The 26,980-nt window shown below is 38.9% G+C and overlaps 1 protein-coding gene and 3 non-coding genes across 4 annotated transcripts; all 4 read right to left on the bottom strand.

Moving 5' to 3' along the window:
* Nucleotides 1–9,831: 9,831 nt before the first annotated feature.
* rpl13a (ribosomal protein L13a) lies at nt 9,832–14,250 on the bottom strand. Its single transcript, XM_028437727.1, has 7 exons — nt 14,201–14,250; nt 13,434–13,506; nt 11,854–11,919; nt 11,554–11,655; nt 10,435–10,520; nt 10,199–10,258; nt 9,832–10,083 (listed from the first exon to the last, which is right to left on the bottom strand). The coding sequence occupies exons 1-7, from the start codon at nt 14,219–14,221 to the stop codon at nt 9,874–9,876; spliced, it is 618 nt and encodes a 205-aa protein (XP_028293528.1). The 5' UTR covers nt 14,222–14,250; the 3' UTR covers nt 9,832–9,873.
* LOC114457003 (small nucleolar RNA SNORD50) lies at nt 11,267–11,344 on the bottom strand. The gene has a single exon (XR_003672920.1). It is a non-coding gene; the product is annotated as a small nucleolar RNA SNORD50 (small nucleolar RNA).
* Nucleotides 11,730–11,809, bottom strand: LOC114456994 (small nucleolar RNA Z195/SNORD33/SNORD32 family). Its single transcript, XR_003672913.1, has one exon. It is a non-coding gene; the product is annotated as a small nucleolar RNA Z195/SNORD33/SNORD32 family (small nucleolar RNA).
* LOC114456997 (small nucleolar RNA Z195/SNORD33/SNORD32 family) lies at nt 12,005–12,084 on the bottom strand. The gene has a single exon (XR_003672915.1). It is a non-coding gene; the product is annotated as a small nucleolar RNA Z195/SNORD33/SNORD32 family (small nucleolar RNA).
* Nucleotides 14,251–26,980: the final 12,730 nt, after the last annotated feature.

The raw sequence follows: 26,980 nt of genomic DNA, 5'->3' as shown, positions 1-26,980 counted from the left end.
CTACTTTAAATGTCTATCATAATATACATATGAGCCAAGTGTGTGTTTTGTTAAAGCTGATATCAGGAGTTTATGAGAAATCTGTGTTTATTAATGATTCTTTTGAAATGTGAAAAAATACCTAACAAGTCTTTTACTATGGTCTACCGCCAGTGGTCATTCATATACATTAATGTATATAAGTCCCTCCTTCATCCTATAGAGCGCTATACAAATGGAAACGATCACAGACTGTGCCAATAGGCTTCACTTCCTGTTTTTGAGACTGTCAATCAAAGTGAATGTGGCGCTGTGCACGGAAACAAGGCCACGCGTCACAACAGAAAACAGCTAAATGTGATTTTGGCTCTTACCTGACCATCGACATATATCAATGTGACTTTGCTATGTTCCGCAATGCGCGTGCTGAAAAGAAGAGGCGTGGCTTCTGGTAGATTGCAGAGGCAGTGGGAGGAAGTGGAGCCTTTGAGGGCGGGACATCGAGACATTTCTCAGAAACTCCGGATATCAGCTTTAAGCTGTTAAAAACCTAATAAATATATATTCAAAAAAAAAGTATGATCAGGTAAAGTTGGAAAAATAATAGTGATAAACATTAATTAATTTATTTAAACATGGTTTATTTCTGCACACTATGGTCATGCATCAAACAGGTTGGTTCAACTTCAAACAGTTTGAAGACATAATGTAGATTTCATAGATCAATAAATCAAAGATTATTTGCTCAAAAAGATGTTAAAGGTTGAAATTGTGGCTCAAAAGTTTCCACTGTAAACTCTCTTATTGACATTATCGGAAAGGTTTTGTGCATTGCATTGTGGGATGTGGAGTCCTGCAGACATAGTTATACTTCATTTCTACTGTGATTTCTTGTGTTTCTTGTGTAGAAAAGGACAGAGTTTAGCTCAACACTATTTTTGTTTGAGTTTGTTTCCAGTATTCTCCGATATAACCTCACTCCGCCAGACATACAATTTCGGCCAGATCTCGATCTTTCCGTGTAAGCCCCAAAATAAACTGCTGCCATTAATTTGCCACAATGTTTAGTGAAAACACCAGCAATGTGTTGGGAATAGAGCTTGAAATCTGTGCTTGACAAACCAGGTCGGGTTTGGGCAAAATTTTGATCGTCATACAACGGTTGCGCCAGGTTCGGACGCTGCGCAGTAAATGAACCGTCAGGTGATGTTTCCTTTAATGGGAGACAGACATACAAATATGTGTGCTGTCAAAGCAGTTATCAGATGCTTTACAGCAGAAGTAAACCGGTAAGTAGTGTCTAGCGGCACATGAAGCTGTTTGTCATGTTTATAGTTGTATGCAGAAGGAGGGGCTATCGTTAAAAAAAAAAGCTGAGATAGTAAAGAAACTCGCCTTTGATCATTCTACATGCACGCACACGCATTTGAATAGTATCTAGTTGAAACAAGTTCAGGCTTAAAGAGACATCGGCTTCTTTCAAGTTGGACGAGTTCGGGACGTGTTCCGTCATGCCCGGGCCAGGTCTTCCTTTTTACGAATAAAGCTCTCGTTTGGAAGTCACTCATGCAGAGTTTTGGGGGCAAACACAAGAAATCAAGTAAGAATGAAGTGAAAAAAACAACAACACTACTATGCATTTGTCTACAGGACTCCATATCCCACAATGCAATGTGCAAAACTATTCCAATGACATTCTCAAAGAATGGCAAGAAAATCTTAGTACATTATGTAAACTATCGGGAAAAAAAACACATTTAAATTGAATCACAGAGAATATTCAAAACACAACTTTGAATCATGGCGATTGAGGGGGAAAAGCAGTAAACTGGGAGTGTTGGGTGTGGTAAATCGAACTGTGTCAATGTGATACTGACATCTAAAAGGCTCACCTACAAAAATCCACTTAGCTGTGATATGGCATCAGGTCTGTGCAAACATGTGGAATGTGCATGTGTTTGGCTATGGATACAGACACGGAGGATTTAGAGTTGAGCGTGTGATGTTTGCTGCACCCGAATGCATCATGTTTCCCTATTGTATCAAACAACCGCAGGGCTGCAAACCTACGCATGTGTGAGTGTGTTGCACAAGCTCTAATGAGGCATTTTTATTTGTCCTCTCGTGAGACACTTGTGTGTACGCCCGTTACAGGCAAGACGTGAAGCGTTTGGATTTGCTCAAGGACACTTTGGCGACGTGCAGGTCTGCGGCGTGTCATCATAGATTAGAAACACAACCTCTCTGACTTAGGCAAGTGTATTTCCTGCACTTGTAAGTCAGGCAGGCCTCATTAACATGAAGTTGATAAAGGTTTCTGAGATCGGTGTTATATTCTTCTCTGTATCTCAGTTTCTGAATTCAATTTGAGACTCGACGAGCCACGAAGCAATCTTCAATCTTTTTCTAGGGGCCACCCTCGCCGGTAAATGTGCATAATGACATCTGTATATCAAATTTCACTTCTGTCACTCCGAATCACTTCAATTCCACTCAGAGGTCAACCAATGCAAACAAGAAAGAGACACGCGTGGACTACACATGCGTTACATCATGATGAGAGGTATTCATGAGCTGCCATCATTTACTTCATGCCAGGTATATCATATACAGTTGTGTATAATACAGTGATAAGTATGAGGCTCTGTTCACAATGTGATTTTCTCCGCACATATGATTGAGTACGTCATCAGGAGAAGATGCATTTGAATATTTCAACCCTTCATCAGTAAGAAATTACGTTTGGAAATGTAATCAATATTAGACTAATTAACTAATGTGATTACTTACAACCAGAGGTTTAAAGATATGACATATTCTACTCAAGGAGAAGTACCGTTACTTGATTGAAATTGTATTCAAGTACAAGTAAGTCATAAATAAAATACTCAAGTACAAGTAAAAAGTAGCTCAATTAAATAGTGCTAAAAGTAAAAGTTAATAGTTACTTTCACTACTCACGTTTATTTTTGGTAATAAATCTTGACATGGTTCTCTTGCATATAGTAAACATCTCATGTATAAGCTTAAAAAGGAAGAAATTAAATCTTGCACAATTTAAACTTCATTTATTTCCCACAAAGGCATCTGTATAAAATAAAAGGTTCGTCAAAATGTACAATATTCTTTTTTAAATAAAATAACCAATGAATTACATTCAAATAATTCTCAGGCTCCAAGTATAGCTACATTTATGAACTCTAAAACTCAGAGTGCGCAGACCCCTGCCAAGTACAGCAAGAGTACAGGGACATTCACACAATGCACTTCCCTACCACTACTACATTACCCATAAGCCACCGTGCCTAAAGGAGCAGGCTCAGGCACAGCTCCTATTTTCCTATTTTTTTGTATTTTCTTATTTTTGGTAATCCAGAACATCACCAAAATGTAATCTTCTGTTCCTTGTCCCAGTAGGAACATTTCCTGAAATTTGCATCCAAATCCATTCATAACTTTTCAAGTTATCTTTCTAACAGACAGACAGACAGACAGACAGACAGACAGATAAACGCAGGGTAAAACATAACCTTCCGCTCTGCGCTTCGAGTAATAACCAGCATTCAATGCCATTTGGTGCCGTGCATTAGTTTAATCTGATTGGTCGGCTATGATATATTGCATTTGATCGCTGTCTGGTCATTTCATTTTTTTGTAGTGTCCGTTGATCATTTTCAAACAAAAAATAATCAAAAACTCAGTAACGGTTGGGTGTAAAAATTTAACAAATGACTTTACTTCTATTAAAATGTACTTAAGTACAAGTAAAATTACTGATTTAGAAAAATACAAAAAAAAGTACCCATAAAGTAACATGAGTACTTCTAATCCATTACTTTCACCTCTGCTTACAGCCAATAGAAGAGAGGTTAAAAAGAATGTTTTACAGCAGTTACCAGTACTCAAATGCAAGAGATGAGATGGGATTCAAAGGCGTAGGCACTGGAGCCTGTGATGCTGACTGAGAGCACAGGAAAAAAAAGTTTTTTAGAAACCAAGCCATTAACCCAACACACTGGGAAAAAAACAATAATAGAATAAAAGAGGTCATCACAACACCAGAAGAAAGCTTTAGGAGGAAACTGGTCAGATCTGAGCCACGATGGAATCAAACAGAGGCTGTGTTCCAAATGTCACACGAACATCTAATGTACTACACATAATAAGTTGGACGTCAAAGTTAGAATCTAGTGCGTTCACATTAGATAGTAGGAACAGACTGACTATGTAAGAAATATCTGGATGTATACTATATCAGGACATTTTATCTAAGTATCCACGGTGAAGACAGCAGTCATACTCAACCGCCCCATGATGCAATGTAAGCAGACGCTCATGGAAAGTAAAATCACCCTGTGACCGGCTTCAAGCTAAAACTCAAAAATCCCCTTTTCAGAGTAAGAAAGAAATGAAGACAAGAAAAAAAGAGAGAAAAAAGCAGAAGAAAACAAAAGAAGAAAGAAAAAAATGAAACATCCCCTTTTAACACTAAACCATCTTTCCTTGTCTTCCATTACTTTTGAACTCTTTTGTAAAAATGGGCTCTTGTTTTGAAGTTAGCCAGAAGTTTCGTCAGTAGTAAATGCGGTGCAGGCGACTGTGGCTCAAGTGGTAGTGGGTCGTGTTCTGATCGCGAGGTTGGGGGTTCGATCCCAGTACCTGACTATGTGTCGAAGTGTCCTTGGGCAAGACACTGAACCCTAAGTGGCTCCCAGTGGTCGACTAGCGCCTTGCATGGCAGTCCTGTCCCACTGGTGTGTGAATGTGAGAGTGATTGGGTGAATGAGCTGATATGTGTGGGGCTAAAGCGCTATATAAATCAAGTCCATTTACCATTTAAATGGCGGACAATATGGAATCTCCGAAATATTGCAATGAATTGTGTATATGTGCGTTTTGGAAGTATACTTCAGTGGGAACGCTAATCATCCCAATCATAAGTAGATAGTTGACGGTATATAGTCAATGAGTTTGTAGTGTATAATACGTTAGTGTGACATTTCGAACACAGCCAATGTCAAGTTTTTGAGATGTGGAGGTAAAAAAAAAAGGCTCAGGGTAAATATTAAACATACAAAATGAAAATATAAAAGCAAGAGCACTCAGAGAGTACAAACCTCCACCAAGAGCCAAATATCCCCTTCTCCAGATGTTGGCAGTTCTATTTCATAATATTTAGTGAGATGTCTCGCTATGGGACGTGAGATCTGCTACATTTTTCAGAATAACTATTTCACTTTGTCAATCCTGATTGGCCAGTCAAGCGCATCAGTTTGATTGGAGAACCTCCCACCTTCTAAAGGAGGGGACGAACAGGTGTGCGTCAATTTTAAACCTCTCGGCTACCTCGCGTTTTTTAGGTCTGACCAATTTTAACTGTTCGCAGGTGGGACTTTCTTTTTTCCTGCCGACGAACGCTGGCAAGGATGATGCTTAGCTTTTTAGACCACATCAGGTTGGAAGGTAAGGTTAAACAGCTCTTAACTCGCTTTGCGTGGTAAGTGCTGTCCTTCGCTGCCACAAGGCATGAAGCTCCCAGCTCCAGCTCCAGCTCCAGCTCCAGCTGCTCTCCCGCAGCGATGGAAGACGAGGCTCCTCTCACCGAGGGAACAGGATGCACCATGATTCACCTTTGTCTATGTGGTGGAAAAATATCCAACAAGGACAAACACAAGGCCAGCTCCGGATCAAATCCCCGGCCTCCTGTCAGCACTGTTTCGCATTCAGCGCCTCCACATGACACTAGTACGGCTTCTAAAGCCTGAGCAAGGCCCCCCTCCCTCCACGCACGGCACGGCCGCAGTAGATACAGTGCAGACAATTCCCATAGAAACTGCTGCTGTTCATGGCTTCAGCTGGGGCTCTCAGCTGAACCTGGCAGATATCTCCCCGCCTGACAAGGACGTCCTCGTTATCAACTGTGGAGAATATGATGGGGACTCCACAGACCCACTCCTCTCCGGGGTGGACGAAGGGGACGAAGTATTTGTCACTCCGGCCTGAGATGGACTGTCTGCCTCCTTCACTGCCTCTCGGGAGGACATGGAGGGCTCCACACCCGTCTCTTATCCTCTGAGCCTGGATAGGGTGGAAGTGTGCGAACCCATGGGTAATATGGTCATCCAGGAGCATGCTCGCTGGCTCGACTTTGCAAAGCTGACGGATGCTGAAAGTTGTGACATCCTGGATGCTCCCATCGTTCCTGAGGGAATTTTTGGCTCCATCCTGTCTTCCATGCAGCGGCGCTGCGAAGCAAAAAAAAGGGATGATGAGGCTCTGCGCCTATGCCTCCCTAGGAAACCTCAGCTCACGCCTGCATGTCGGAGAACGGCCCCGCAGCTTCCTCCTCAGGGTTCGCTGTTCAAGGTGCAACCTTAACAAGGCCCGCCTGCCTGACCCAAGTAGTCCCCGGCCCCAGCTGCCACTGTGCTGGTGCAGTAATCTCAGCCCACACAGGCATGGAGAAAGACAAAGACGGCCTGACCGCTTTCCTCTCTCGCCCCAAAGCTGAAGCTGACTGTTCCTCGTTCGTCTGCTACAGCTGTTCCGCTTTCACATGCGTTTCGAAGGGAGTTTCACGCCGGGATGACCGTGGAGAGGTTCTACAGGACGTATGGCTGTTGCCCCCTCCTGCATGTTCACAAGCATGCATCCACACACATGTCAAAAAAAAAGTGATATGCTCATTGCTCACGCCTCAAGGCCAAAGGCCAGAAGCAACCCTAAATGTGAAAGCGTTGCCTGTCACAATAAAAAAAGGGTGATAACGGGACCCATTATATCCACTCAAAGGGAGGCTTTGGCCCCCTTCCAGTCGTTTAACGACGCTCCTCCCGTGGTCACTCTGTCCTCCAGAGCAAGCACTGCATGCTTGCCCCAGGGGGTATGGCGCTGTCCCGCCGACAGTGGGCTCCTGGTGCTCAGTGGGGCAATCAGTTGGCCATAGGGTTATCACAGGACGTGATCTCTACCATACAGAGCGCTCGGGCCCCCTCAACTAGATATCTTTATGACTCTAAGTGGAAGGTGTTTGAGGACAGATGTCTGCAGGGAGGCAACATTCTTTTTCAGTGCCTGGTGGGTGTGATTCTGTAATTCCAGCAGGGCCTGGTTGACAGGCAAATGTATTTGGCAATCACCACTTGTTACATTGGCTTTGCAGACAAACCAGCGAGTTTTATGAAGGGTGCGCGCAGGCTCCTCCCCGTGTCCAAATCGGTGGTTCCACTGTGGGATCTGGCAGTGGATCTGGAGGGTCTTAAGGGACCCCCGTTTAAACCGATGAGTGAAATGGACCTGAAGTTTGCCTCCCTTAAAGCTGTTTTGTTGCTGGCACTGGCTTCGGCCAAAAGAGTCAGTGACATTCAATCGCTCTCGGTTCACCCGTTGTGCGCTCAGCTTTCCCCAGGTTAATACGAGAATCATTCTGAGACCCAACCCGGCCTTTGTGCCAAAAGTTCTGGGTTCATGTTCTACTATTGACCAGCTGGCCTTTCCTGTCTCACAGAGTGAGGAGCGGCCTCATTTGTTATGTCCTGTTCGTGCAATCCGCACTTACATGGACAGGACAATGGGCCTCAGGAGGAGCGATCAGCTGTTCTCTTCTGGGCCAACCCCGTAAGGGGAAGCCTGTCTCACTGGGTGGTAGGGGCTATTGCTTTGGCTTACTCGTGTCAGGGTTTGCAGCCGCCTACGGGTCTGCATGCACATTCGACTTGGGGACTTGCCATGTCCTGGGCTTTATTCAGGGGAGTGTGTCCAGGACATCTGTGTGGCAGCGACCTGGTCCTCGCCCTTCACGTTTGTCCACTTTTACATGCTGGACGTATCCGACCCGTGCATGGCACGGGGGGTCTTACTGTCCTGATGTAAGCAGATTCCCCCTGGGCTGGTGACGCTCGGTAAGCATGTCCGCACTACGAGAGTTTCCATATCCCATAGTGAGACATCTCACGAAATATTATGAAATAGAACTATAGGTTAGTTTCGTAACCCCGGTTCTATGAGTAACATGAGTGAGATGTCTCACCAGACTGCCCTTCTTTCTCAAACGGGAGAAGAGGTTTGCTTACTAGGAATGACGCTCACCTGTTCATCCCCTCCTTTTATAAGAGGTGGGAGGTTCTCCCGTTGAACAAATGCGCATTACAGGATTGGCAGATTGAAAAAATGCTTCTGAAGAATGCAGACGGAGTTTGCATCCCATAGTGAGACATCTCATGAAATATTATGAAATAAAACTGTTTTTAGTTTTTTGGGTCATTGAATGATTTCCCATATGAACAAATCTATGGCCACATTTGCAAATATTTCAGTGAAGAGTTAAACTCTCCTTAATGAGCAACATTGAGTAACTGTAGAAGTCAACATGAAATCCCAATACCCAACCCAGGTCTTACAAAGATAACTAGTCATTGTGCGAAATGTTATTTTCACTTGCTATTTTGTTGACTTGTTTTATGGTTCAAATCCAGTTTTAAAACATTTCAGTTATTGTGCAGCTCATAAAAGTGAAAGGTCAGGAGTTTTTAGTTGAAAAGAGCAGCTGTGATCTTATGGCCAATGTTAAGGAATGGAGGCACAAACAGTTCAGAGAACCAATCAATAAACCACTGCCCAGATGTGTCTGTTTTACTGTAATACTTCAGCCTGATAGGGATTCATCCAATGTAGTTATACTAAAAAGAAAATACTGCATGAGTCTGTTACTGAATAATTTTCAGTGTACTTTCAAACGCATTTTTAAACTCAAATATAATGCTCATGACCTAAACCATGTTATATGCTCTTTTATATCAGATTTTAAGCAGCTTTGTGTCATTTAATAAAAAGGAAAACACATTAAATACAACAGAGCCCCCTGCTGGTGGAAACACATTTTCAGTTATTAAACAAAACGGATATATTGATCTTAAATTTTAATTCTTCTCCCTGTTAACATGTCAATCTCAAATCTGGCCTGCATACAAGAGGTGACAAAACCATGAATCATTGTATAAAGTACCAATTATTTCAGTTGTAGATATCTCAGCCCTTTGAAATGCACGAATTAAATAGCTGTAGGGTTCAGTTTCCCACATACATCAAACAATGGCATTTTTATCCTCGAATTGTTGAAACTGTCAATACTTTAAAAGTTGTTCCACTAAAGTTTGCCAAATTAAATAAAAAAATTGTCACAAAACCAAAGTGAAGATCCTGCAGGGACTGATTTGTCACTTATCGCTTGGATACTGCAGTTCCTTTAACTTATACATACCATATATAAAATCTTTCATAGATGGAAGTGCGAACTACATTACGGAAATTTCTGGTTTTCCAACCTAAATATAGGCAAGAGAATGTTTCTGTATAGTGCATTTCATACACAAGTCAAATAAATGTGCTTTACATGAATAAATAAAACTTAAAAACACTGGATATTAGGCTCCTGAAAGAAAAGGTGGACGGTCCTGCTCGGGATGCCGTCAATACTCAAATGCTCTTTAAATCCTTAAAACTTCCGGTTAACAAACTAGATTTGAAGTTAACTTAACCTTCTTGCTGTGAACCAAAATGCTTTTATCAAAATTGTATTTAACATTTAATAACCCTAGCTCGAGTTAATGTGCATCTTACAGTTTTTCCACCCACTCAGCATATGCCCGAGTTTAAATCTGGAATATTATCGATGCCAACGCCTCAGGATGTATTAATTGCCTTAATGTCTGGTTTCCTAAGAGACAACGAAAACAAACTCAAAAGGTTAGAGAACCGCAACGTTGACTCACGCTTTTTTCGTAGCATTTATAAAAATGATGCCGGGGGTGGAGGGTGCGAATGGAAAAGCAACCAATTAATACAGTAGACTTCTTATAAACATTTATTTATCTTTATTGGCCAGAAGAACTGGGCTCAGACAAGAACGCCATATTGTTTAAGAACGTCTGTGTATTTGGAGATTTTGCCCTCGACGTTCTTCTCCGCCTGCTTGGTCAACTTGATTATTGTCTTTTTCTTGGTGTAGCGGAGCTTAGCCTTCTCTTTCCTCTTCTCCTCTAGAGTGGCTGTGATGGCCTGGTACTTCCAGCCAACCTCATGTGCCAGACGCCCAAGGAGAGCAAACTGAAGAACAACGCAAAAAATTAGCAAAGATATATGCTTCACACGAAAAGATTTACATTGTGAGAACAGATTAATTTATATGTTATTGCTTCTAAATACATAGATTTGTCCTCACCTTGCGGGTGGGCTTCAGACGCACTATTTTCAGAGCAGCTGGGACCACCATGCGCTTCCTCTGTGAATCAGAAACACAATATAAGACCCAGCAAAAGTCCACATATTTACACAGTTAAAGACAGATTGTCTCAGACTTATTTTCTTTTCAGGATTACTAATCAAACAAGGCAGATAAGTAGAAAACATCATAGACAAGAACGTTAACGTCACTGTAGTAAGGAAATGAGAGTGCACCTTGTCGTAGGGAGGGGGGATACCATCAAACACCTTCAGCCTATCAAGGGCAGCCTGACCCCTCTTGGTTTTGTGCGGCAGCATGCCTGTAGAGGAAAAAAATAAATAAATAACTCTAGTTACACAAACCACTCAGTGGTAAACTTGAGATCGGACAAGAAAATGCGCAATTTCAACATTGTGGCATAGTCTGCACTCCTACTTATACATGAATTGCAAAATATGTAAGAAACTGACCATAAAGGATCAGGATCTTCACTTTTAATGTCTGAGATTTTGTGACTAATTTCTATTTATGTAAGGGAAATATGTCAAAATCCTTAAATTCTCAGGAATTTGAGTTTTTCTCAACTCTTTATCAAAAATAAGGCTGTTCGATTTTAGAAAACTTAACCACAATTATTTTAGTTAGTTAAAATCATTATAATTCAAATTACTTATCAACCAAAAAGTTACTTATTTTTTGTACAAAAGGATATCTTTAAACAAATGAAATCCTTCAAACACAAATCAAATACGTTTATTTTTGCACAAACACTTTTTTGCTGCGTTATTTTCTCGATAATGTAATTTTTTTTTAAAATTGTTAAGTTTAATAATCAAAATTATAATTGAATTTCGATTGATTGCACAGCCCAAATTAAAATCGACTGCAATCATGCGATATAAGCTCCAGGAAAACTGTCAATGCCTGCAAATATGTTTATTTATTTACATTATTTACAGAATTCACATTTTCTTTGTAATTTTTATTTTATCCTGCAGGCTGAATGGGATGATCCACAAGGCGGGATTTGATTTTTGGCACGTGATCACAAGCTTCACCTTGCTTAACTCAGCACTCAGATCCGTAATTTTTTGGTGTCATCAATAGATGATCAGCTTCGGGATAAAGTACTCATCACTGCCAAGCAAGGATCTACTTAAGATCAATTGTTCCTATATTAAAATTGTATTTATATTTGCAGGAATACGAATTATTTAAATTAAGCCACATTCACAATGCAAGGAAAAAAAGTTTTTGTATTCTACAAACGGCAACAAATTCATCTTAAATCAGGTCAAATGTTACCATTAAGAGTTTATAGAGACGTGAAATAACAGTGAATGTGTTCTCACCTCTGACCGTCCTCCAGAAAATCCTGCTTGGAGCTCTGAAGTGGTACGGCCCACGAGAAGGGTTGGTGTTCATCCTCTTACGCAGGAAAGCCAGATACTTCACTGTATGTGATAAAAATAAGAATTTTAAATTAATTTCAAAGCATAAGAACAGAACATTTGGACAAGTTAATGCTGATGTCTCAGATGGTAGTGCATGAAGATTATTTCATAGCCATTTAAACTCAAAACTAGGTGATTAAACATCACTGACAACAAGCACGAATACATGCTCAAAAGTTCTAAATGGACACAACTTACACTTATTGCGGTAGAAGTTTCCAGAGATGTTAATTCCTTCACATCTAACCACCACCACTTTGTGTCCTGAAATAGAAACAATTAATATATAAATACCACAATAAGACAATCAAAGCCAACGAGTTCAGCTATGACTGAGTATTTACTGCCTCTCGCCTCAGATGGTAGTGCATGAGAGTATTCTCATAGTTCAAACTCGAACAAGGCGGATAAATCATCATCATCGACTTATGAGGCATTAACTGAGCTGGATTAATCCACGTATGTAGAGATTATACAATGTTAACACAACTAGCGACTAGCTATTGGTTAAAATAAGCAAGTTTTAAGCTTAAAGTGAACTAGATTAAGTGTTAAGAGTCTTAGAAAGTTAAGTGTTTTAGTTTTTTTTAACTCAAAAGATTGGGATGTAATGGCACTAGGGCTGGGCGATATATCGAATATACTCGATATATCGCAGCTTGTAGTCTGTGCGGTGTTGAAAATGACCATACCGTTAAACTTGCGTACTTTTTTTTTTTTGAAATGTCATCTTAATGACAACATGCACAAAACGGCACTATTTGTTTTTAAAATATTGTAGTGGCATTATGTACAAAAAGTGCACTTTAATTTTGTGTTTTGAAATGCCATGTGAGTTGCATCCTGCACTAATGTCTTGTTTTGAAATGTCTCTGTGACAATTTTGCACAGAACGTGCACTTTCTGTTGACAATTTTATGTTTGAGCCACTCACTGTTTAATAAATACAGTTATGTCAACTTTGACTTAGTTGTGATATCCCCTTTTTTGCATGAAAGTTTAAAATTGGCATATATTAATGCAGTATGATCAAGAATGTTTTAATGTAGACATATAGAATCATCATACTGGTGTGATTTTGTGCATCAAAGTGTTAATATAAGGGTAATGCAAAATATCGAGATATATATCGTGTATCGTGACATGGCCTAAAAATATCGCGGTATTTATAAAAGGCCATATCACCCAGCCCTAAATGGCGCAAAAAAAAATCCTTTTAATTTGAACATAGAGGTATTTTGGAGTGAAAAATACAGATTTTCATTATGAGTAATCTGTCTGATTTTTTTTTACGATATATTTTCTTATTATAACCTTACAAAATGAACTCAAACCTTAAGGGCACATTTCTTCATTCATCATCGTGTAAATTTCAACAAAAACATTTTTTTTCAACAACAAAATTTAAAAAAAAGTATTTAAATCATAAATGCATTGAAGAAAAGTGACTTTTTTTAAAGTGCAGCTTATGTTCCTTGCTGGCAATGTACATATATTTTGTGTGTGGATTCGACAGGCCAATTTTTAGCTGCTTTTGGATATATCCTTACATACCTATTAAACATTACAGTCTACAACTGAACAGCACTATAAAAACAATTTAGACTTTTTTTTTTATTTATAATTTTCTATGTTAATATTTGATAATGACACCCATTAAACTACAAGCCCCGTTAAGACTGTTCCCTAGCCGACACCAGTGCTTCATGTATAATCATTTCATTTAAATTATCTGAGGTATGTTAAAATATATATTAAACAAAAACAATAATACATACCCAGAAGAACCTGCTTTGCCACAATGGCAGCAAGCCGGCCAAGAAGGTGGCCTCTGCCATCAAGCAGCAGAACCTGCGATTTGAAATGGGAAAATGGTCAAATTCTACTGTACATGGATCCTTTCCAGTCTTCCTACAATGTAACCAATAAATGTTAAAAAATAAAAATGTACAACGGATACTAAATATCGTCATAATGGACAACAGGCCACAAGCCTGTGTGGTTATTTATTTACTATCGTGATGTGCTAATTAAAATGCAGCCACAAATGCAGATAGTATTAAACATATAAACATGATTTAAATAGTAATCATTTATTTATTTCATCTATTACGCATGGATGTCCTCGCAACTTAGCGCTAGCATTAGCTTAGCTTCAACCTTACAACATGCCAAGACGCTTTAATTATGAAGAAATGCTGGTCTAATAACAAGTATTCAATAAGAATAAGTCCAAACATCCTGTTCTGGATGTTACCCTTTCATACTTTATTATAAAGTTATTTTTTATTATCATTATTACATTAGGCATACATGCTAACAGCATTGATTCGTAGGGAAAGCTGCCATGATGACGGCATGTTCACTCAGCTAAGGCTTGCTGTGCTAAAATGTCCTGTTCACGGCGATACAAACATAACATAGCATTGTAACAAAAACCAAAATAAAACCACATGTATGAGCTACATTTTTAACTATAACAGATTAAAGTATGTTAACGTAAATTAAGTTAAACAGAGGTAATTTCCACGGAGCCGTAGCTCACCTTATTGAACCGGTCCGCCATGATGCGCGAAAAGAAAGACACACGGGGTTGCTCATGGTAAAATGCAGGGACGGCGGAAGTGACGACATGAACTTTTTTTTTTTTTTTTTTTTTTCAATAGATGGCTAATATTTTATCGCCACCTAATGGTGCAGAAAGTGTAAAAATAGAGTAATAATCAACTAATTTCTGTTTTGTGATATTTAAAGACAAAAGCAGTCTCCTATTTCTTGTTTCTTTGCTTTTGTGTTTACATTTTATATCTTTGATCCCTGTGCAAAATGTGATTTTTGTGTCCTGAATTTCAATAAAAATAAACAAATTAAGCTTTGCCTGAAATGTAAATACAGTATGTTTAAATGGTAGGAGTGTGAAAAATTTGATTTCATGATATATCGCGATTTTTTGGGTGCCGATTTTAAATCATTATCAGTAAATTGCATTCACTCGTTTTTGCCAATTTTAAGGCAATATTGACACTTTGAACTCTTTCTTTTTTCTTTTTTTTTAACCACTTTTTCTGTCCATTTTTGGTCTCTTTAAATTGCAACTTTTAACCAATGTCTGTGATTTTTAAAATCCTATTTCACCACCTTTTCGGTCACTTTTAATCCATTTTATTTCTGATTAAAACAAGGATTTACATCTTTAGGATGACTATATACTATGGCCCAAATAACTAACTTCCTGGATAACAGTGGATATTATTCAGATGAATAAATAAATGTGGTTATCACAGATTCCTAGAACAATGGACCATCATTTTACTGACTTTATGGATGGACCCTAAAAAGCTCTCCCCTTTATTTCCCCTTACAGATGGCCCTGTTTCCATAGGACTGTTCCTCAATGTTCATGTCTGTTCAACCACCAAGGTTGAGAACCACTGTCATAAGGAACCATCGAGTTAAAGCTGTAAAATACTGGGACTTAGAATAAGAAATAATGAAGGACATACATTTTTATTGGGAGACTGAGGAAATATTTTGATATGCAGATACATTTTGACATAAATAATCAAATATTGCTGCATTTGGTCGGTCGTCTGCTCACAAATATGCTCAGTTTATTTGTTATAATATAACACAGAATTGCGTTTAGAGTTGCTGAGATATTTTTGCTAAATATCTGTCATCAATTTGAATTCAAAGCCAAGATTTTTGCACTTTATTTGTATTATTCTGTATGTGGATTGTTTCAAGATGGAAAGATGTGAAACAAATGTGATATTTCTACTTTTGAAGTACGGTGTTGAACTGCTGAAGTCAGCATCCAATAGGAACATTTCAAAATCCAAATAAAAAGACTGAGAGGGTGACTTCATAATTTATTTTTTTTCATCATCTAAAGCACGTTCAATCCCAATCACAAATGCATCTGCGTTGCTTTGCCTTAACGACAAAGTTTTATTTCACTCTTCATGTTCTCCACTTCACTCTTGGCCTGTTGGAGATCATCTATTTTCTTCTCCAGCTCAGTGCTCGTCATCTTCTTCTTCCATTCTACAGTCATCTGAGACACAACAGTATCCAAGATGATTTGGACCTCACACAGTGTGATCTCCATCTGTTCCATTCCACTGTCGGCCTGTTGGACAGCTTTCTTTAAACAGAGGATCTCCTTATCTTTCTTCTCCAATTCAATGCTTGTTGTCTTCTCCCATTCAGCTTGCATCTGAGACACAGTATCCTGATGGTGGTGGTTGAGCCTATGCACTTCATGCTCCATGTTCTCCACTCCACCTTCTGCCTGTTGGAGAGCTTTCTTTAAAGAGAGGATCTCCTCATCTTTCTTCTCAAGCTCAGTTCTCGTCTTCTTCTCCCATTCTGCTTCCATCTGACACACCATATCATCACGGATGCTTTTCAACTCACACACTTCGCTCTTCATGTTCTCCACTTCTCTCTTGGCCTGTTGGAGATCGTCCATTAAAGAGAGGATCTCCTCATCTTTCTTATCCAGCTCAGTGCTTGACGTCGTCTTCTTCTTCTTTGTCCTCCTCCTTCTGTTTCTTCTCCTTCCGCTTGTGGCGGCGAGCACCTTCATTTCATTGTTCTCCTTCACCAGAAGCTCAGTTTTTTGTGTTTCTTTCTCCTTTTCCTCAATCAGAGTGAGATGTTGGTTGAGCCTACACACTTCACTCTTCATGTTCTCCACTTCACTCTTGGCCTGTTGGAGATCGTCTATTTTCTTCTCCAGCTCAGTGCTCGTCATCTTCTTCTGCCATTCTACACTCATCTGAGATACAACAGTATCCAAGATGATTTGGACCTCACACAGTGTGATCTCTATCTGTTCCATTCCACTGTCGGCCTGTTGGACAGCTTCCTTAAAAGTGAGGATCTCCTTATCTTTCTTCCCTAATTCAGTGCTCATCTTCTGCTCCCATTCAGCTTGCATCTGAGACACAGTGTCCTGATGGTGGTGGTTGAGCCTATGCACTTCATGCTCCATGTTCTCCACTCCACTTTCTGCCTGTTGGAGAGCTTTCTTTAAAGAGAGGATCTCCTCATCTTTTCTCACGAGCTCGGTGCTCATCTTCTTCTCCCACGCTCTCATCTGAGACACAGTATCATTCAAGATGCTGTTGAACTCACATTGAATTTCTCTCAGTGAGCTGCTAGACCCGTTGATCCTCTTTTCACTCTGACTGCAGACCCTCTGCCATCCAAGTCCATCTCCAACCACCTCATCCATGATCCTGATCTACTCTCCAAGAAGACTTCTATCAGTCCTTCGTGCAGTCAAGCAGAAAATTCAATACACACTCAATGTGTGCTGCTGGGTCCTTTCACAAGAATCTCTCCCTTTCCGTTAAATAAACTCAATGTGCTTTTATAAACTCAATGCAGTTTAACTTGTAATGAATGTCTCTGAGAACGATTATCAAAGTCACACTGAGCAGGCCCTGATGTTTTAGAACAGTTAGGACTCAAAGTACCTTTGATGTTTTAGAACACCTATTAGTCAAAGTACCTTTGATGTTTTAGAACACCTATTAGTCAAAATACCTTTGATGTTTTAGAACACTTATTACGCAAAGTACCTTTGATGTTTTAGAACACTTATTACTCAAAGTACAGAATGTTCCAAATGTTCCACATGAACAGGGGGATAAAAGAAGAGATTAATTAGGACCGTACCAGTCTATTTATTCATGTCAAACAGAAAAAGCTTGCGGTATGTGTGTTAATGATAGCGCAACTGACTCAGTATGTCAGTTCTACATTCGTCATGTCTAGTTAAAAGCATGTTTCTTCATGCACGTGTAACGTAGTGTTAGGATGGTTCATGTTTGAGCAGTAATTCATAGTGGTCAGTGTGTAGTGTTCAGTGTTGTTCTAGTTACTGAAAAAAGTAACTAGTTACCATTACTAGTTACTTCATTCACAAAGTAACTCAGTTACTATTTTGATTACTTACACAAAAAAGTAATGCGTTACTGGAAAAAGTAACTTTTGAGTTACTTAGAATTAAAGAATGTATTATTTATTTTGGGTAATTTGTGTCCATACAGCTTCATATCAGTGCTGTAATAATATAATAATCCACTGTTGATCAACTGCTATAAAACAGCCATAAATGATGTGCATATAAAACACAAAACAGCTTCTCCAAAATTAAAACAGTAATTTTTCAGCCTTAGCACAGTAATGTAATGTAAGCTGTGCATATTCCAGGTGCACATTCTGCTGTTGAAAATGCTTATAAAAATAAATGTGGAAAAACTAATTCACAGAATTTTTCTCAGCTACACAATGCTAAACATATTAGGAAAAAAGAAAAAAGAAAAGAAAAAAAAAAACATAGGCTAATGAGCTGCTGTTAGCAGTGACTCAGCAGTCGCGACAGGCTGCATATTTACAACAACATACCGTGCAATAGTTTGGCTGACCTGTTCCTGGATAACAGTCACAGTCCGTTAAAATCCAGCCGCAGCGTTAGCTTAGCTTCACTGATGCATCTTTTGGAGACAAAAATAATCAGTGTATTTCCACTCTGAGAAGCTTGTCCTGCTCTCGCATTGACTCACCATGATTGGCGCACGTGATGTAAACACAAACACACTGACAATGCTTCTTCTTCTACTGTTTTATTGTGTTTGGCACGGCATACCGCAAAAATATGTAGCGCCACTGTAAACAGGAAGTACACTGCTGCTAGCAAAGTAACAAACAAACACACCATATTGTAATGATAACGGCGTTATTTCTTTAGAAAAATATTGCGTTACAGTACTAGTTACTGTCAAAAGTGATGTTGGGGCAGTAACGCGTTACCGCCCAACACTGGTAGTGTTGTTACTCAGGCTGCTATTCAGTTAAGCTAATAAAATGAGGCCGAGCTAATGTGGGCTATTTTTCTTTAAAATAGGTACAATTTTAAAGCTTTCTATTATGTCATGCCATAGAAATTAGTCGCAAGGGTTAATTTTGATACCAGTAGATTGTAATAACAGTCGTAATCAAGTGCGTTTTTAGAATAACGGTTTCACAGTTTACCCTGGGAAATATGAAAATATCGTTTGAGTTATTATTTTATTTGTGTGTCCATTAAAAAAGGATGGCATGGTTAGTCTTATTTAGCAGAGGTTCATCATAATGTAAATTAAAACTGTACACGTTTTAAATGTAGATTTGAAGGTTTTGTGTCGATTGTTACATAGAAATCATTCTCTGACCAAATTGTATGTGTTATTAATCCGTGTAAATCCCAAAACTGTGGGAAATGAAGGGTTAAAAAAACTGCTTAAGGTAAGATTGTATTAACATGAGTGTTACTTCAAAAACAAATCAAAATCACTGGACTGATGTGCTTCCTTGTTAAGGAGCAAGTGCTGCTAATGCAACACCACTTTTGCTCAAGTAAAAAAAGACTGTGTGAATAAACGAAATTGAAGTTTTGCATGTCAGCTTTTTTGTTCGATGTTAACTGTACTTGGAACCAGTTTGATAAATTGCGTACATAAATAAAAAATAATAATAATTTGAAACATACCTTCACTTAAATGATTTTTCATCCGTGTTTTCCCAAATTAGAGCGATGCCTTTAAATAGGTGAATTGGTATGTCTTACTGGAAAACAACTTGAAAATAGTCTAAATGATGTGAATAAAAAATAGCAATAAAATAAAATGTAACCACATTCATGATTTGTCTTGTCCATTATTTGCCAGTTTAAACTAATTATTCCTACTTTTTAAAATTGCATTCACTCGTTTTTGCCAATTTTAAGGCAATATTGACACTTTGAACTCTTTCTTTTTTCTTTTTTTTAAACCACTTTTTCTGTCCATTTTTGGTCTCTTTAAATTGCAACTTTTAACCAATGTCTGTGATTTTTAAAATCCTATTTCACCACCTTTTCGGTCACTTTTAATCCATTTTATTTCTGATTAAAACAAGGATTTACATCTTTAGGATGACTATATACTATGGCCCAAATAACTAACTTCCTGGATAACAGTGGATATTATTCAGATGAATAAATAAATGTGGTTATCACAGATTCCTAGAACAATGGACCATCATTTTACTGACTTTATGGATGGACCCTAAAAAGCTCTCCCCTTTATTTCCCCTTACAGATGGCCCTGTTTCCATAGGACTGTTCCTCAATGTTCATGTCTGTTCAACCACCAAGGTTGAGAACCACTGTCATAAGGAACCATCGAGTTAAAGCTGTAAAATACTGGGACTTAGAATAAAAAATAATGAAGGACATACATTTTTATTGGGAGACTGAGGAAATATATTAATATGCAGATACATTTTGACATAAATAATCAAATATTGCTGCATTTGGTCGGTCGTCTGCTCACAAATATGCTCAGTTTATTTGTTATAATATAACACAGAATTGCGTTTAGAGTTGCTGAGATATTTTTGCTAAATATCTGTCATCAATTTGAATTCAAAGCCAAGATTTTTGCACATTATTTGTATTATTCTGTATGTGGATTGTTTCAAGATGGAAAGATGTGAAACAAATGTGATATTTCTACTTTTGAAGTACGGTGTTGAACTGCTGAAGTCAGCATCCAATAGGAACATTTCAAAATCCAAATAAAAAGACTGAGAGGGTGACTTCATAATTTATTTTTTTTCATCATCTAAAGCACGTTCAATCCCAATCACAAATGCATCTGCGTTGCTTTGCCTTAACGACAAAGTTTTATTTCACTCTTCATGTTCTCCACTTCACTCTTGGCCTGTTGGAGATCGTCTATTTTCTTCTCCAGCTCAGTGCTCGTCATCTTCTTCTTCCATTCTACAGTCATCTGAGACACAACAGTATCCAAGATGATTTGGACCTCACACAGTGTGATCTCCATCTGTTCCATTCCACTGTCGGCCTGTTGGACAGCTTTCTTTAAACAGAGGATCTCCTTATCTTTCTTCTCCAATTCAATGCTTGTTGTCTTCTCCCATTCAGCTTGCATCTGAGACACAGTGTCCTGATGGTGGTGGTTGAGCCTATGCACTTCATGCTCCATGTTCTCCACTCCACCTTCTGCCTGTTGGAGAGCTTTCTTTAAAGAGAGGATCTCCTCATCTTTCTTTTCAAGCTCAGTTCTCGTCTTCTTCTCCCATTCTGCTTCCATCTGACACACCATATCATCACGGACGCTTTTCAACTCACACACTTCGCTCTTCATGTTCTCCACTTCTCTCTTGGCCTGTTGGAGATCGTCCATTAAAGAGAGGATCTCCTCATCTTTCTTATCCAGCTCAGTGCTTGACGTCGTCTTCTTCTTCTTTGTCCTCCTCCTTCTGTTTCTTCTCCTTCCGCTTGTGACGGCGAGCACCTTCATTTCATTGTTCTCCTTCACCAGAAGCTCAGTTTTTTGTGTTTCTTTCTCCTTTTCCTCAATCAGAGTGAGATGTTGGTTGAGCCTACACACTTCACTCTTCATGTTCTCCACTTCACTCTTGGCCTGCTGGAGATCGTCTATTTTCTTCTCCAGCTCAGTGCTCGTCATCTTCTTCTGCCATTCTACAGTCATCTGAGACACAACAGTATCCAAGATGATTTGGACCTCACACAGTGTGATCTCTATCTGTTCCATTCCACTGTCGGCCTGTTGGACAGCTTCCTTAAAAGTGAGGATCTCCTTATCTTTCTTCCCCAATTCAGTGCTCATCTTCTGCTCCCATTCAGCTTGCATCTGAGACACAGTGTCCTGATGGTGGTGGTTGAGCCTATGCACTTCATGCTCCATGTTCTCCACTCCACTTTCTGCCTGTTGGAGAGCTTTCTTTAAAGAGCGGATTTCCTCATCTTTTCTCACGAGCTCGGTGCTCATCTTCTTCTCCCACGCTCTCATCTGAGACACAGTATCATTCAAGATGCTGTTGAACTCACATTGAATTTCTCTCAGTGAGCTGCTAGACCCGTTGTTCCTCTTTTCACTCTGACTGCAGACCCTCTGCCATCCAAGTCCATCTTCAACCACCTCATCCATGATCCTGATCTACTCTCCAAGAAGACTTCTATCAGTCCTTCGTGCAGTCAAGCAGAAAATTCAATACACACTCAATGTGTGCTGCTGGGTCCTTTCACAAGAATCTTTCCCTTTCCGTTAAATAAACTCAATGTGCTTTTATAAACTCAATGCAGTTTAACTTGTAATGAATGTCTCTGAGAACGATTATCAAAGTCACACTGAGCAGGCTCTGATGTTTTAGAACAGTTAGGACTCAAAGTACCTTTGATGTTTTAGAACACCTATTAGTCAAAGTACCTTTGATGTTTTAGAACACTTATTACGCAAAGTACCTTTGATGTTTTAGAACACTTATTACTCAAAGTACAGAATGTTCCAAATGTTCCACATGAACAGGGGGATAAAAGAAGAGATTAATTAGGACCGTACCATTCTATTTATTCATGTCAAACAGAAAAAGCTTGCGGTATGTGTGGTAATGATAGCACAACTGACTCAGTATGTCAGTTCTACATTCGTCATGTCTAGTTAAAAGCATGTTTCTTCATGCACGTGTAACGTAGTGTTAGGATGGTTCATGTTTGAGCAGTAATTCATAGTGGTCAGTGTGTAGTGTTCAGTGTTGTTCTAGTTACTGAAAAAAGTAACTAGTTACCATTACTAGTTACTTCATTCACAAAGTAACTCAGTTACTATTTTGATTACTTACACAAAAAAGTAATGCGTTACTGGAAAAAGTAACTTTTGAGTTACTTAGAATTAAAGAATGTATTATTTATTTTGGGTAATTTGTGTCCATACAGCTTCATATCAGTGCTGTAATAATATAATAATCCACTGTTGATCAACTGCTATAAAACAGCCATAAATGATGTGCATATAAAACACAAAACAGCTTCTCCAAAATTAAAACAGTAATTTTTCAGCCTTAGCACAGTAATGTAATGTAAGCTGTGCATATTCCAGGTGCACATTCTGCTGTTGAAAATGCTTATAAAAATAAATGTGGAAAAACTAATTCACAGAATTTTTCTCAGCTACACAATGCTAAACATATTAGGAAAAAAGAAAAAAGAAAAGAAAAAAAAAACATAGGCTAATGAGCTGCTGTTAGCAGTGACTCAGCAGTCGCGACAGGCTGCATATTTACAACAACATACCGTGCAATAGTTTGGCTGACCTGTTCCTGGATAACAGTCACAGTCCGTTAAAATCCAGCCGCAGCGTTAGCTTAGCTTCACTGATGCATCTTTTGGAGACAAAAATAATCAGTGTATTTCCACTCTGAGAAGCTTGTCCTGCTCTCGCATTGACTCACCATGATTGGCGCACGTGATGTAAACACAAACACACTGACAATGCTTCTTCTTCTACTGTTTTATTGTGTTTGGCACGGCATACCGCAAAAATATGTAGCGCCACTGTAAACAGGAAGTACACTGCTGCTAGCAAAGTAACGAACAAACACACCATATTGTAATGATAACGGCGTTATTTCTTTAGAAAAATATTGCGTTACAGTACTAGTTACTGTCAAAAGTGATGTTGGGGCAGTAACGCGTTACCGCCCAACACTGGTAGTGTTGTTACTCAGGCTGCTATTCAGTTAAGCTAATAAAATGAGGCCGAGCTAACGTGGGCTATTTTTCTTTAAAATAGGTACAATTTTAAAGCTTTCTATTATGTCATGCCATAGAAATTAGTCGCAAGGGTTAATTTTGATACCAGTAGATTGTAATAACAGTCGTAATCAAGTGCGTTTTTAGAATAACGGTTTCACAGTTTACCCTGGGAAATATGAAAATATCGTTTGAGTTATTATTTTATTTGTGTGTCCATTAAAAAAGGATGGCATGGTTAGTCTTATTTAGCAGAGGTTCATCATAATGTAAATTAAAACTGTACACGTTTTAAATGTAGATTTGAAGGTTTTGTGTCGATTGTTACATAGAAATCATTCTCTGACCAAATTGTATGTGTTATTAATCCGTGTAAATCCCAAAACTGTGGGAAATGAAGGGTTAAAAAAACTGCTTAAGGTAAGATTGTATTAACATGAGTGTTACTTCAAAAACAAATCAAAATCACTGGACTGATGTGCTTCCTTGTTAAGGAGCAAGTGCTGCTAATGCAACACCACTTTTGCTCAAGTAAAAAAAGACTGTGTGAATAAACGAAATTGAAGTTTTGCATGTCAGCTTTTTTGTTCGATGTTAACTGTACTTGGAACCAGTTTGATAAATTGCGTACATAAATAAAAAATAATAATAATTTGAAACATACCTTCACTTAAATGATTTTTCATCCGTGTTTTCCCAAATTAGAGCGATGCCTTTAAATAGGTGAATTGGTATGTCTTACTGGAAAACAACTTGAAAATAGTCCAAATGATGTGAATAAAAAATAGCAATAAAATAAAATGTAACCACATTCATGATTTGTCTTGTCCATTATTTGCCAGTTTAAACTAATTATTCCTACTTTTTAAAATTGCATTCACTCGTTTTTGCCAATTTTAAGGCAATATTGACACTTTGAACTCTTTCTTTTTTCTTTTTTTTAACCACTTTTTCTGTCCATTTTTGGTCTCTTTAAATTGCAACTTTTAACCAATGTCTGTGATTTTTAAAATCCTATTTCACCACCTTTTCGGTCACTTTTAATCCATTTTATTTCTGATTAAAACAAGGATTTACATCTTTAGGATGACTATATACTATGGCCCAAATAACTAACTTCCTGGATAACAGTGGATATTATTCAGATGAATAAATAAATGTGGTTATCACAGATTCCTAGAACAATGGACCATCATTTTACTGACTTTATGGATGGACCCTAAAAAGCTCTCCCCTTTATTTCCCCTTACAGATGGCCCTGTTTCCATAGGACTGTTCCTCAATGTTCATGTCTGTTCAACCACCAAGGTTGAGAACCACTGTCATAAGGAACCATCGAGTTAAAGCTGTAAAATACTGGGACTTAGAATAAAAAATAATGAAGGACATACATTTTTATTGGGAGACTGAGGAAATATATTAATATGCAGATACATTTTGACATAAATAATCAAATATTGCTGCATTTGGTCGGTCGTCTGCTCACAAATATGCTCAGTTTATTTGTTATAATATAACACAGAATTGCGTTTAGAGTTGCTGAGATATTTTTGCTAAATATCTGTCATCAATTTGAATTCAAAGCCAAGATTTTTGCACTTTATTTGTATTATTCTGTATGTGGATTGTTTCAAGATGGAAAGATGTGAAACAAATGTGATATTTCTACTTTTGAAGTACGGTGTTGAACTGCTGAAGTCAGCATCCAATAGGAACATTTCAAAATCCAAATAAAAAGACTGAGAGGGTGACTTCATAATTTATTTTTTTTCATCATCTAAAGCACGTTCAATCCCAATCACAAATGCATCTGCGTTGCTTTGCCTTAACGACAAAGTTTTATTTCACTCTTCATGTTCTCCACTTCACTCTTGGCCTGTTGGAGATCGTCTATTTTCTTCTCCAGCTCAGTGCTCGTCATCTTCTTCTTCCATTCTACAGTCATCTGAGACACAACAGTATCCAAGATGATTTGGACCTCACACAGTGTGATCTCCATCTGTTCCATTCCACTGTCGGCCTGTTGGACAGCTTTCTTTAAACAGAGGATCTCCTTATCTTTCTTCTCCAATTCAATGCTTGTTGTCTTCTCCCATTCAGCTTGCATCTGAGACACAGTGTCCTGATGGTGGTGGTTGAGCCTATGCACTTCATGCTCCATGTTCTCCACTCCACCTTCTGCCTGTTGGAGAGCTTTCTTTAAAGAGAGGATCTCCTCATCTTTCTTTTCAAGCTCAGTTCTCGTCTTCTTCTCCCATTCTGCTTCCATCTGACACACCATATCATCACGGACGCTTTTCAACTCACACACTTCGCTCTTCATGTTCTCCACTTCTCTCTTGGCCTGTTGGAGATCGTCCATTAAAGAGAGGATCTCCTCATCTTTCTTATCCAGCTCAGTGCTTGACGTCGTCTTCTTCTTCTTTGTCCTCCTCCTTCTGTTTCTTCTCCTTCCGCTTGTGGCGGCGAGCACCTTCATTTCATTGTTCTCCTTCACCAGAAGCTCAGTTTTTTGTGTTTCTTTCTCCTTTTCCTCAATCAGAGTGAGATGTTGGTTGAGCCTACACACTTCACTCTTCATGTTCTCCACTTCACTCTTGGCCTGCTGGAGATCGTCTATTTTCTTCTCCAGCTCAGTGCTCGTCATCTTCTTCTGCCATTCTACAGTCATCTGAGACACAACAGTATCCAAGATGATTTGGACCTCACACAGTGTGATCTCTATCTGTTCCATTCCACTGTCGGCCTGTTGGACAGCTTCCTTAAAAGTGAGGATCTCCTTATCTTTCTTCCCCAATTCAGTGCTCATCTTCTGCTCCCATTCAGCTTGCATCTGAGACACAGTGTCCTGATGGTGGTGGTTGAGCCTATGCACTTCATGCTCCATGTTCTCCACTCCACTTTCTGCCTGTTGGAGAGCTTTCTTTAAAGAGCGGATTTCCTCATCTTTTCTCACGAGCTCGGTGCTCATCTTCTTCTCCCACGCTCTCATCTGAGACACAGTATCATTCAAGATGCTGTTGAACTCACATTGAATTTCTCTCAGTGAGCTGCTAGACCCGTTGTTCCTCTTTTCACTCTGACTGCAGACCCTCTGCCATCCAAGTCCATCTCCAACCACCTCATCCATGATCCTGATCTACTCTCCAAGAAGACTTCTATCAGTCCTTCGTGCAGTCAAGCAGAAAATTCAATACACACTCAATGTGTGCTGCTGGGTCCTTTCACAAGAATCTCTCCCTTTCCGTTAAATAAACTCAATGTGCTTTTATAAACTCAATGCAGTTTAACTTGTAATGAATGTCTCTGAGAACGATTATCAAAGTCACACTGAGCAGGCTCTGATGTTTTAGAACAGTTAGGACTCAAAGTACCTTTGATGTTTTAGAACACCTATTAGTCAAAGTACCTTTGATGTTTTAGAACACTTATTACGCAAAGTACCTTTGATGTTTTAGAACACTTATTACTCAAAGTACAGAATGTTCCAAATGTTCCACATGAACAGGGGGATAAAAGAAGAGATTAATTAGGACCGTACCATTCTATTTATTCATGTCAAACAGAAAAAGCTTGCGGTATGTGTGTTAATGATAGCGCAACTGACTCAGTATGTCAGTTCTACATTCGTCATGTCTAGTTAAAAGCATGTTTCTTTATGCACGTGTAACGTAGTGTTAGGATGGTTCATGTTTGAGCAGTAATTCATAGTGG

Source organism: Gouania willdenowi, chromosome 22, assembly GCF_900634775.1.
Source record: "Gouania willdenowi chromosome 22, fGouWil2.1, whole genome shotgun sequence".
NCBI lineage: Eukaryota > Metazoa > Chordata > Actinopteri > Blenniiformes > Gobiesocidae > Gouania > Gouania willdenowi.
The sequence above is the reverse complement of the archived record's forward strand: the minus strand, read 5'-3'. Positions and strand labels throughout refer to the sequence as shown.